Source organism: Notechis scutatus, chromosome 6, assembly GCF_049901735.1.
Source record: "Notechis scutatus isolate UNSWTSFEM ecotype Mainland chromosome 6, rNotScu1.2, whole genome shotgun sequence".
In the NCBI taxonomy this organism is placed as follows: Eukaryota; Metazoa; Chordata; class Lepidosauria; order Squamata; family Elapidae; genus Notechis; species Notechis scutatus.
This window is the reverse complement of record NC_142014.1, coordinates 76,650,574-76,663,411: the sequence shown is the minus strand read 5'-3', so window position 1 is coordinate 76,663,411 and position 12,838 is coordinate 76,650,574. Positions and strand designations below refer to the sequence as shown.

Here is a 12,838-nt window from a genome sequence, read left to right as displayed (position 1 = left end):
GGGAGAGAGAGAGAGAGACGGTCCACCCGGAAGACGTCACAGCTCTTCCTTTTTCGCTTCCTGCGCCCGGTTCAGGCGAGGAAGCGCGACGCATGCGTGGTGCGGGCGCCCTGACCTTCAGCAGCGGCTGCAGCCGGTGGACGGTCGGACGAGACTGCAGGAAGGAGCCGGGGTCGGCGGCGTTGCTGTTGATCTTCTTGCCGGTGCCCAGGCCCAGCCGCGGGGGTACTTCGGGGGATGGGGAGCGGCCGTAGAGGGTCGAGGAGCGGGAGGCTTTCTGCACATGCTCAAAGGCGCTCTCGCCTCCCTTAAGGTCTTATGGGCGGGGTGTGGGGGGGAAGCCAGCTGGCCAGAGACTGACAGCTACTTTGAGTTTCCCTGGGATTTCTTTTCACGTGGCTGGAAGCCCATCATCCCTGGGGGGGGCAGTGGCTGATGGGTGCTGGAGTCCAAGCAGCATGGGAGCTCCAGGGAATCCGTGACCCTACAACATAAGAGGCTCAGTTATAAAAGTTAGTTTTTTGGGTTTTTTTGCATGCACTGGGAATCTGATCTTACCTGATCTGGTTGCCTCAGCCATTGATTTTTCATGGTTTTAACTTTAACTTAATTCTAACTCTAAATTTAATTCTAACTTACCTCCTGTGTACCTTGCTCTGTATGATTGATTGATTAATTGATTCATTGATAGAATAGAAACAATAGAATAGAATAGAAAATATGGAATGGAATAGGGTAGAGTAGAATAGAATAGAATTCTTTATTGGCCAAGTGTGATTGGACACACAAGGAATTTGTCTTGGTGCAAATGCTCATACATAAAAGAAAAGATACATTCATCAAAAGTCAAGAATCATTAGATACAACACTTAATAATAGTCATAAGGTACAGTAAGCAATCAAATCATACTAGGAAATGGTCAATATAGATTGTAAGGATACATGCAACAAAGTTACAGTCATACAGTCACAAGTGGGAGAGGATGGGTTATAAGGAGTGATGAGAAGGTTAATAGTAATAGTAGTGCAGACTTTGTAAATAATTGGACAGTGTTGAGGGAATTATTTGTTTAGCAGAGTGATGGCATTCTGGAAAAAAATGTCCTTATATCTAGTTGTTCTGGTGTGCAGTGCTCTATAGTGTTTTGAGAGTAGGAGTTGAAACAGTTTATGTTTGGGATGTGAGGGGTCTGTAGATATTTTCACAGCCCTCTTTTTGACTTGTGCAGTATACAGGTCCTCCATGGAAGGCAGGTTGGTAGCAATTGTTTTTTCTGCAGTCCTAATTATCCTCTGAAGTCTGGGTCTGTCCTGTTGGGTTGCAGTGCCAAACCAGACAGTTATAGAGGTGCAGATGACAGACTCAGCCATTCCTCTGTAGAACTGGATCAGTGGGGTGGGTAGTCCCTGTCCTTGGAAATTCTCAGTCATCCAGGTCGTGGTTGTACCAAAGGTCCTTTTTTTCAGGAGGCAACTGGACTTCCTTGGTTCCCCCCTCCCCCCTTTTGAAGATGTTTTGCTTCTCATCCGAGAAGCTTCTTCAGCTCTGATTGGAATGAGGGGGGAGGGGGAAAAAAAACAAGGACTGAAAATCTCCATAAACTTTTAGCGATGCCCTTTGGGATGAACACCCTTTGAATGATGTGGGAATACAAACTGATTTCCAGAAAAAAAAAAATGCAGGCTATAAGACCCATGTGCGCTTCAGTTTGAAATGCAAGACAGCACAGGCTCATGGAATATTTAGGAAAGGATTGCCACAAACATGTCCCCCCCCCCTTTTTTTTGTAGCTTGGAATATCAGATCTCTATCTTGAATTTTAATGCACTTATTGAGAAGCGAGCTTGAGTTCCCGTTCAGAAATTATATAGCCAAGTAAACATCCTTTAGAAAATGAATGATCTATTGCAGCTGTTCTGTATTTTTGTTACTTGAGTAACCAAACGAAGCACATTCAGTGTATGAAATAAGCCAACATGTCTTGCTTTTTGTTTTTTTTCAGGATCCAAGTTAGGAACATGGCGACTCTGAAAGACAGTAAGCATTCCATGTTATATTTATTTGTCTGAGATGCTCTGAAATCATGACTGCACCTTCTTTTTAAAGTTCCCTTTTAAGAAGCTAGTACTTTATAGTTGATTCTACTGTTTGTTTCATTCTGCCTCGTCTGCTTAAAATCCTACCTGTTCATATCCTCTAACCCATACAGTTACCCGGCGCTTGAAGTCTATCAAGAATATCCAGAAAATCACGAAATCCATGAAAATGGTTGCCGCTGCGAAATATTCCAGGGCGGAGAGAGAATTAAAGCCTGCCAGAGTTTACGGCGTGGGAGCATTGGGTAAGGGGCTGTTTCCTTTGTAGCTGACAACGTCTTAAAGACTGAAATGATTTCCTGGCACATTTCTGACCTAGAACTTTTGAATGAGTTGTTTCCAACGACCCTGTTTCAAGTAGTCCTCAACTTACGACATAATTGAGCTCCAAAGACAGTTGTTAAGTGTAATCCAGAGGAGGCAGTTCTATATTTCTGTCAATTTATGGTTGGGTCATTTTTATAATCTTGGTGCCTTGAACGATGCTGTTGTGTAATGTGATGTCAATTATATAAATGGATGAATAGGACATCTTTTGCAAATGAAACCACTTGCTGCAGAATAGAACAGACTAATAACATTATTGTCACTTTGAATGCACACTAATTTTTTTAAAAAAGTCCATTTGGCATGAAACAACATTTGGGAGCAAAAAATACTCACCTCTCTTAGTGGTTCATTAAAAGAAGGTTTTACAATAACTTGGAAAACTATTGTTATTCTGGATATTTCAAGCAAATGTTTGCATGTGTACACAAACAATATGGGCAGTAAATCTCCTTTCTTGGCATAAGCACTGTTCTTTATTTCCTTCCTTCCTTCCTTCCTTCCTTCCTTCCTTCCTTCCTTCCTTCCTTCCTTCCTTCCTTCCTTCCTTCCTTCCTTCCTTCCTTCCTTCCTTCCTTCCTTCCTTTTACTGTCCTTTATTTATTTATATCCCGTCTTTATTATTTTTGCAAATAACTCAAGGCAGTGAACATATCCAGCACACTTTCCTCTTCCTATTTTTTCCCCAACAACAGTCATGTGAGCTGAGTTGGGCTGAGGGAAAGTGATTGGCTCAAAGTCACCTCTCTGGCTTTCCTGGTGAAGGCGGGACTAGAACTCACCGTCTCCCAGTCATCCGAGAGGCTTTCATAGTTTTGATATCTGGGCCTTCCGATAGTTGCTCATCGTTAACAGTCCTTTCTTTCTTTTTGTAGCTCTCTACGAGAAAGTAGACATCAAACCCCCTGAGGACAAGAAAAAGCATCTCCTTGTTGGGGTGTCTTCTGATCGTGGCCTGTGTGGGGCCATTCACACCTCCGTAGCTAAAGAGATGAAGCATCAGTTCTCCAACCTCACGGGTTCAGGGAAAGAAGTCATGTTGGTTGGGATTGGCGACAAGCTGAGAGCCATCCTTCAGAGGTAACCTACTCCCCTGGGCCTTGTCCATTTGAAGTACAGGTTTCTCAGCCCTGGTGGGCGGTGGTTAGGATGCGGTATTGCACGCTAATTCTGCCCATTGCCAGGAGTTCGATCCTCAACATGCTACTTTAGTAAACTGGTTAGAGGGGGCCATAAAAGCACTATGGAGTGATATATGAGTCTAGACTCTAAGCGCTATTGCGATGGTAGATAGGTAGGTAGAGTGATAGATGAGGTAGGATGGATAGATAAATAGATGAGATAGCATAGATAGATAGATAGATAGATAGATAGATAGATAGATAGATAGATAGATGATAGACAATATGACAGAAAAATAGGATAGATGAGATAGGATAGATATAGATAGATAAGATTAGATAGATGAGGATAGATTGATTGATTGATTGAGATGATAGGACAGACAGACAGATTGAATGAAGCCAGATTGCTATTGCGATGGCAAGTAGGTAGGTAGATTGATAGATTGGTAGATGATACAGTAGGTAGGCAGGCAGATGATTGAGAGATAGGATAGATAGAGAGAGATGGGCGGATGATAGATACATACAGATATATAAGAATATATAGACAAGCTGGAAGATAGATAAATAGATATGGATAGATCGATGAAATAGGATAAATAGATGAGTTGGATAGATAGATAGATAGATAGATAGATAGATAGATAGATAGATAGATAGATAGATAGATAGATAGATAGATAGATAGATAGATAGATAGATAGATGATAGATAGATAGATAGATAGATAGATAGATGATAGATAGATAGATAGATAGATAGATAGATAGATAGATAGATAGATGATAGATAGATAGATAGATAGATAGATGAGATTAGATAGATAGATAGATAGATAAGATTAGATAGATGAGATTAGATAGATGAGATTAGATAGATGAGGATAGATAGAGTGATTTATAGATGATAGGATAGACAGACAGACAGATTGAATGAACCCAGATGGGGGCAATAAGCTGACTCTGTAAACCACTTAGGGCTGTAAAGCACTGTGAAGCTGTATATAAGTCTAAGCGCTATTGCTATTGCTACAACCCTTCATTCACTGACCATTTGAGGTTACAATGGCATTTTAAAAAGTGATTTACGACCATGTTTCACACTGAACCGCCGTAGCGCTGTGACCGTGCTTTGACAGTTTTGCTGAAAACTGGTGCAGTGCAGAAAATCACACGCGTAGCAAACCATTTAATGACCGGGGTGTTCACGCAACAACCTCAATTTGCTTTAAGTGTGACTTGCTTAACGGCCATACCGAAAGGTCATAGGATTGGGTTGGCAATGTGACTAACCCGCTGTCACTTTCGACCATGACGCGCAGGCTCCCTTAAGAGTCTCATGTCAAGGAACGCCTGTCTCCAGAGTCTGGTGGTCGCATTGGAGATCAGCTGAAATTTCCGGATGTTTCTTAGAACTTGGATTTAGGATGTGATGCAACTTGGAACACGTAGCATAACCGCATTGCTTTTCGTTTTAGGACGCACGCAAAGAACTTCCTCTTGAACTTCAAAGAAGTTGGAAGGAAACCGCCCTCTTTTGGAGACGCATCAGTCATTGCTCTGGAGCTGCTGAATTCTGGATACGAGTTTGATGAAGGCTCCGTCATCTACAATCGGTTCAGGCAAGAATTAACCCGTCCTGAAGGCTACAAAAGGGAGATTTCCAGGGAGAAGAATTTGGTATAGATATAGATAGATGATAGATAGGTAGGTAGGTAGGTAGGTAGGTAGATAGATAGATAGATAGATAGATAGATAGATAGATAGATAGATAGATAGATAGATAGATAGATATGCAAAATACCACTTACATGTCATCACAAAATCTCTAGAACCATAAAGCCTACAAACTTGAAATTTGGCACGTATGTTCCTCTTGGCTTCTAGGTGCTGACTAAGAAAGGATTTTTCAAAATGACCATCAGAGCTATTAATATTTTGTATATTATTAACACGCTCTGATGCTAAGGAGTTCTACTCCCCCTCCCCACCTGGAAAGAAATCTCTTCCAAATGCAAAACACAAGCAGAAGAGAGGAGTTTCAGTTTTAGTTTTCACAGCACCAAGCAGCTTTAGTATAGAAAAGTTGAGCTAAGCCACGCCCAGGCTCCTTGCTGTCTCCTCACACCACAAGTACTGTTTCAGTTTCCAAACAGCCCTCAACTCTCACACACTGACAGGAGGCTAGCCAGATGGATGCTGGTGGGCAGAGGCAGAAAAAATTTCCCCCTTATTTTCCTCCCCAAAAATTTTAAGCCTGACCACATAGTTTTGTAGCGAAGCACGAGTATCCAGTTAGCATTTGAATATTGGTAGCTCAGAGTGGAACTGAGGGAATCCTTGGTCCTCTCTGAGCTGGGTTGGTTTTTCTTGCAGACGTTTCATTACCGAACTAGGTAACGTTGTCAGTGCTTTATTAGCACTGATTTTACATAGTTTGGGCCATGAAGCATCGGCAAGAAAACAAGAATACAGCCCAGCTCAGAGAGCACCAAGGACTCCTGTGGAATTCAAACAAAAGAAACAACTAGCTGAAGGATATTATTTCCTGCAAGAACCTATTTCTAGTTCTTGCTAATCAACAGGTTCTTATATTTTTATTTTTTTCAGAAACGGGTCTCTGCTGGAAAAGACGGTCTTAAAATGAATAGTGGAGCATTGGCATATTCTTTTTTTTAATGTAACACATAACATATTCTACTGTTCTGACCCAGGCTTAGCAGAAGCAAGAAACAGGCTCTTTGTCCCCCAAAAACCCTCTTTATTTAGTTACTGTAAATTCATAGCATTCACACACAGAAAAGTCCTGGCAATAATTCTCCCAAGGGTTAATTGCAAGAACAGACCTTATCAGTCCTTGGATAGTTGCCAGGCCGAGAGCTTCCAGTCGCAAAGCTGCAAATTAAATACCTGGCAAGGAGTCTCTGTGAGGCACGAACTCCAATAAGCAAATATTTCAAAAGAAATATGAACTAATTGTCTCCTGCAACCACCACTCCCCTTTTGCTTCTATTTATTCCCTAGGGTGGGGCCATTCAGCATCCATGTGTGCCTTTCCTTCTGAGTTTGGCCCTGTTCCTTAATTGTTCTGCTCTTCTGACAGCTCTGCGCATACGTGCATCTGGAACAGGCTCCAGCTGTTGTTCTTCCCCACTTCTCTCCGACTCCGTAGGCAGCTGGGGAATGTCGGACGGCCCTGGCCCCATCTCTGCCTCCCATGCAGAGCACCTACCAGAGCCTTCCCCAGACTCCAGGACTGGCCCATGTTCCTCCCCAACCTCCCCACTGTCCCGAGTCTGCCGCCAGCTCTGCTGGCAGCTGGCGGGCCACAAAATCTACCTGAACCTGGAGCAGATGAAGCGGTGTGGTTCAAAATAATTTCCTTTTCTTGCCCCTTTCAGATCTGTCATTTCCTACAAGACGGACGAGAAGCCAATCTATTCTCTGGAGACAGTTTCTGGGGCTGGTAAGTCCAGGAGTTGAAAAGTGGCTCGTGAGTAGCCACCTCCACCCCTTCCCTCCCTCCCACCCTCTCTCTTTCGAATGGTGCACGAGTCCGTTTTTCGGAGAAAAGCCTTCAAGGAAACACTATAAACCACAAGTAGGAAGGCAATGTGATGATAAACAGTGTTGGTCCCCCCCCCCCCTTATCCTCAGCCCACAAATGAAATAAAATCTAAAACAGGGTTCTCCAACCTTAGCAACTTTAAGACTTGTGGACTTCAAGGTGCTTTGAAGCTCCATCTCTACGCCACTGCATGTTATCCCCCTCTGCCCATGGTATACTTTCTACATAATATACTTTTCGAGGCCACAAGGAACAAAGCCGTACCAACGGTTGTGGTCGTTTTTCCAGAAAGCATCAGCATCTACGATGACATTGATGCAGACGTCCTGAGAAACTACCAGGAGTTCGTACTGGCTAACATCATCTACTACTCCCTGAAGGAGTCTACCGCGAGTGAGCAGAGTGCTCGGATGACTGCTATGGATAATGCCAGCAAAAATGCCTGTAAGGGGAAAATCGGGGGAATTATTTATTTTTATTTATTTATTTCGATTTGTTAAGCGCTTACACTATAATAGGAATAAGAATAAACATAAGTATAAATACATGCAATAGGTGCGAATAATTGAGGACAGAAGGACAGGGATGGTAGGCACAGTTGTGCGCTTATGCACACCCCTTACAGACCTGTTAGGAACGGGGTGAGGTCAAAAGTGGATAGTTTGAGGTTAAAGGAGTGGGAGGGTTAGAGGATGTAACAACAGAGTCAGGTATTGACCGCTCTGTTGCTGAAGTCGTACTTACTCAGTCTGATAGCTGACTTTTATACGTAAGGCGGGACTAGAACTCACCGTCTCCTGATGATTGGGCCAAAGTCACCCAGTTGGCTTTCATGCCTAAGGCGGGGACTAGAAGTCAGTTTCCTGGTGATTGGCCTGAAATCACCCAATTGGCTTTTATGCCTAAGGCGGGACTAGGACTCACCGTCTCCTGGTGATTGGCCCAAAGTCACCCAGTTGGCTTTCATGCCTAATACATGATATATGAAATAATGATCTTTCCCCTCTCCTCTTCTTGTTTTCTTTTTTCTTTTTCGCCCTTTTGAAGCCGAGATTATTGACAAGCTGACCCTGCGATTCAATCGCACTCGCCAAGCTGTCATCACCAAGGAACTGATTGAGATCATCTCTGGTGCTGCAGCTCTGTAAGTATTGCCAGGCATCTCTCTGAATTTTTTAATTTTTTTGTGGGCTCCTTGATGCTCTCTGAGCTTGGTGGGTGTTCTTGCAAATGTTTCATGACCAAACTGGGTAACATCCTCAGTACTCTTAGCACTGATGATGTGACCTAGTCAGGTCATGAAACGTCTGCAAGAAAAGTACCGAGCTCACAGAGCGCCAAGCTTTTAGACTTGTGGACTTCAACTCCCAGAATTCCTCCTCCCGTTCACGTCAGCTCAGGAATTCTGGGAGTTGAAGTCCACAAGTCTTCAACTTGCCAAGTTTGAAGGCCCTTGACATAAAGGAAGCGCAAAGAGGGGTCATGACCTCATGCATGCTGCTGTTGTGGTGGAATGTAGCCTGGATTCCCAGGAGGGAGGGGGTTGTGCTCCAGAGGGCAGAGAGACAGGAAAGCATAGGTAGTTTAGTCGGGTGAAGGAGCATTAAGAAAGTTCCCTTCTAGCTAGTCCCAAAATGTAGTGATGCAGGGCACAGGTGGTCCTCGGCTTACAACCGTTCGTTTAGTGACTGTTCAAAGTTTAGAGCAGCCCTGAAAAAAAAAGTGACTTATGACTGTTTTTCACACTTATGACTGTTTCCGCATCCCCATGTACACCTGATCAAAACTGAGACACTTGGTGACTGCTTCACATTAATGACGGTCGCAGTGTCCCAGGATCATGCGTTCCCCTTTTGCGACCTTCTGGCAAGCAAAGTCAACGGGGAAGCCCGATTCGCTTAACAGCCATGTGGCTGATTTAAAAACTGCAGTGATTCACTTAACGACTGCGGTGAGCAAGGTGGTAAAAGGGGGCGAAACTCACTGTCTCGCTTTATTCAAGAGTTTTAGAGTGTTAATTCAGCGCCAGAAAAATAAACACAGATGGCTGAGACTTCATTTAACTTCTTTATAAACACATACAGTAAATTTTACAATACCAGTTGTAGATTTCTCCAACATGGAGCAAACTCAGTCAGAAACATGTTGCAAGTAACTTCAGCAGCAACACAGGAGCTCAGAAACAGACATCAGTTTCACTTTAGTTCAGCAGGCAAGCATTATACACAGCAGAGGAGAGAAGCAGTTTCATATTCAATAGACAGACTCAGAGCTTAATAGATCTGCAGAGTTTAATACAGAGCCACACCTAAGCTACTTCTAGTTTCAGTTTCCAACCTAGGCTACTTCTAGTTTCAGTTTCCAAACAGTCCCCATTGGCTGACTTAGTTGCTATGCCTATTCATTGGCTGACCGTTACCATGCTCTATTCCAGGTCATGAATATACTCTTACACGCTTAGCAACAGGAGCTCAATTGTGGTTGTAAATTGAGGACCACCTGTATTTGTTTTAATTTGGTGAGATTTCTATCAGGTCTGTAGGTGAGGAAGAGTAAAGGAAACAGTTTAGAAGTAACTGTGTCTTTTTGGGGGGGTTCTTGGGCTCCATTATGGTCATAAGTCAAGGATTACTTGCATTAGGTTAATTAGATGCTGAGGATGGCCTTTTATAAAACCCACTTTCCGGGCATAAAAGCCATAATTTCACTTGCTGTTGTTTCCTAAGACTCTGCATTCAGCAAAATTCTGCCTCCGAAGAAGGAGATTTTCTTATAACGGCGGTCGCTAATCCCTATTGATAGCCATGTGTCAGTAGCAGCAACAGCTGCCACCCAGTCCTCTGCCATTTCCCACAAAGCTCAGATGCTGCCTAATTTGTTTTTACCCAGCCATTCATAGAAAGTGGAAGCAGATACTTAATACTTGCCTGCCATAATATGGTTCAATGGGGAAGGGGAAAAGGAATCTAATGCGGCATAGAATGGGAAACGATTGCCCTTTTAATCTGCATGTCTTATTAGCTTGCTTGAGGTTGTAATTTAATTGAAAACAGGCACGGCCCATTAACGCCTCGTGTCTTTGCACCAATTTATCTGCCTTAATCTGCATTGCTTGATGCTTCACTGCATGTTTTGTGTGTTTGTTTTTTAAACAACTCCACAATCAGGCACTAAGGACTAATCTGAAAATGAATTTCATCCAGAATCAACAGGTAAAACGATGTCGTCAGCTATATGCTAAGCAAAAAAAAGACCGTGGAAATATCTTTTACTAGGGGTGGGAAATGTTGAACTGGCTTTTTGCTTGAGATGCTTGCTTGCAAGATGATTGATGCTGTGCAAATCCTGGCTTCCAGCATATGTTTTTTTGTTTAAAAATCAATTCCTTGCTTTTAATATATCTGCCAGATGGACATTGATGAGCCAGGGTTGTTGTTGTTTTTTTACTATGGATGTTGATGTATTTAAAATATTGTGAAACTATGCTTCCTATTGGTGGATCCTGGTAGAGTATACCAAAAGCACAGACCAGCAGTAGCCTTGACGTCATCAGTTGAAACATGAGTTCTTTTCAAAAGCAGCATGACTGTCATCCAGATCGGAGGTTAAATTGAAAGTAAATCATTGCAGATAAACTGCATTGATAACAGGACTGTAGCTGAGGAACCAGCTAAATGGCCTGTATAAGGTCATTTATAAGGCCTTCCAGTATAAGGCCTTCCACATTGTCGAGGTCTCTCTGTCTCTCTCTCTCTCACTCTTTCCTCTCTTCTATTTCCTAACAATCTATATCATCTTCCTTTCTATCATCTGAATGCCTCTCTCTCTCTCTCTCTCTCTCCAATCTATCTTTCTGTCGGTCTGCCTGCCTATGTTTATATCTACATGCCCACCCATCCATCCATCTACCTATATCTATCTATCTATCTATCTATCTATCTATCTATCTATCTATCTATCTAGTCTATATTCACCCACCCACCCATCCATCTATGTAATTGTCCATCTGTCTATCTGTTGTGGTGACACAGTGGTTAGTGTGGTTCTGCTAACTGCCAGGAGTTTGATCCTAACCAGCTCAAAGTTGACTCAGCCTTCCATCCTTTTGAGGTTGGTAAAATTATTGGGGGCCATAGGCTGAATCTGTAAACCACTTAGAGAGGGCTGTGAACCACTGTGAAACAGTATATAAGTCGAAGTGCTGTTGCTCTATCTATCATCTATCTATCTATCTATCTATCTATCTATCTATCTATCTATCTATCTAGTCATCTGTCTCCATCCATCCATCCTCTTTTTATCCTGTTTATTATTTTGTAAGTAACTCAAGGTAGCAAACATGCTTAATACATCTTTCTCCTCCTTTCCTTACAACAACAATCCTGTGAGGTGGGTTGGGCTGAGAGAAAGAAATTGGCCCAAAGGCACCCAGTTGGCTTTCGTGTTTAAGGATGGACTAGAACTCAGAGTTTCCTGACGATTGGCCCAAGGTCACTCAGACTGTTTTTCGTGCCTAAGCCCCTCCTGGTTTCTAAGCCAGTGCCTTAGCCACTACACCAAATTGGCTGTCAAAAATTATACTTAAGGCTGTACTAACTTCCATTAATTCCATTTAAAGCAGCCACCTAATGCACAAACATGAGCAGGAGTGAATTGGAGATTTTCTCCTTGTTTGAATTAGAGCACCGTGTCTCAGAGTTTGCAATTTTAAGGCATGTGGACTTCAGCTCCTAGAATTATCTAGCCAGCACGGGAAATTAAATTCCATATATCTTGAAGTTGCATAGCTTGAGAAATGTTGCATTAGAGGTTCACCTTAATTCCATTTCAATCTGTCACCTGATTCAGGCATTGGTTTGAACAGACCACCTTAGAAAAAAAACATCTTGCTTAGCCTCACGGGATATTTCTCCTAAGACAGTGTTTATATTATCTGTAATGTTTTCTGCCTGTATTAAAATGAGCTGCAATTTTAAAGTATTATTTGAGATCAGTTGGTGAATCTGTTTCAAATGCTTCAAAAACGAGTAGTTAAAAATTCCACTGTGAGCTGCAAGATAGCTTGGTGTGAACTCGGAAGGTCAGTCTTGTTAAATTAAATCATACCAATTGTTAGGACAGGACTAGGCAGCTAAATTTAATTGTTTAATTAACAAAATCCTCTACAAGGGTTGTAAAGGCTGAGGCCAAGAAAGGTGGGGAGGGGAGAGAGAAATAGAAGCAATCCACAAATGGAGAGAATTGGAGAAACATTCAGTTAAGTTTGAATGGAGTTCAAGCTCTTTTTAATTCTTTGTTTCTGTTTATAGATAAAAGAGAAATTCTCCCAGCAAGCCAGTTTCTTTCTCAGGGGAGAAGATTATTAATCTGTCGTTCTGTGAAGAATTCTCAGGCAGAGAATCCCGTCTGTTTGAAATTTGTATCGCAATAAAGTCCAACATGAAAGTTTCCTGAGTTATATGATTGTCAGCAAATCTGGACATGACCGGTGACACCTTCATAGCAGGATGTCCATAGTGCTGCTTGTTTGCACAATTAGATACTCAACTTACAACCACGATTGACCCCCAACATTTTCGTCGCGAAGCAAGATACTTGTTAAAACAGGTCATAAGTCCCTTTTTCCAGTGCTGTTGTAACTCTTAACGGTAACGAAACGAATGCCTGTAAATTGAGGATAATCTGTACTCAAAACTTATACAGATTTAAATGGCCTGTTCCAT

General features: G+C 42.4%; 1 protein-coding gene across 3 annotated transcripts; it reads left to right on the top strand.

The window, feature by feature from the left end:
* Positions 1–62: 62 nt before the first annotated feature.
* ATP5F1C (ATP synthase F1 subunit gamma) lies at positions 63–12,564 on the top strand. Of its 3 annotated transcripts, XM_026683970.2 has the most exons (10): positions 63–225; positions 2,004–2,038; positions 2,211–2,342; positions 3,300–3,504; positions 5,026–5,169; positions 6,949–7,013; positions 7,404–7,559; positions 8,163–8,259; positions 10,283–10,327; positions 12,425–12,564. In XM_026683970.2, exons 2-9 carry the CDS (start codon positions 2,020–2,022, stop codon positions 10,287–10,289), a joined length of 825 nt encoding a protein of 274 aa, XP_026539755.2. In that variant the 5' UTR covers positions 63–225; positions 2,004–2,019; the 3' UTR covers positions 10,290–10,327; positions 12,425–12,564. The 3 variants fall into 3 exon arrangements, with proteins under 3 accessions (XP_026539755.2, XP_026539754.2, XP_026539757.2); XM_026683969.2 differs by lacking the exon at positions 10,283–10,327; XM_026683972.2 differs by lacking the exons at positions 10,283–10,327; positions 12,425–12,564 and having other exon boundaries at positions 8,163–8,263.
* Positions 12,565–12,838: the final 274 nt, after the last annotated feature.

Excerpts from the sequence above, each read along its gene's own strand:
- ATP5F1C (XM_026683970.2), top strand. Across the intron at positions 5,170-6,948 it reads GTCATCTACAATCGGTTCAG|ATCTGTCATTTCCTACAAGA; the intron begins GCAAGAATTAAC and ends TGCCCCTTTCAG. Across the intron at positions 7,014-7,403 it reads GGAGACAGTTTCTGGGGCTG|AAAGCATCAGCATCTACGAT; the intron begins GTAAGTCCAGGA and ends TCGTTTTTCCAG.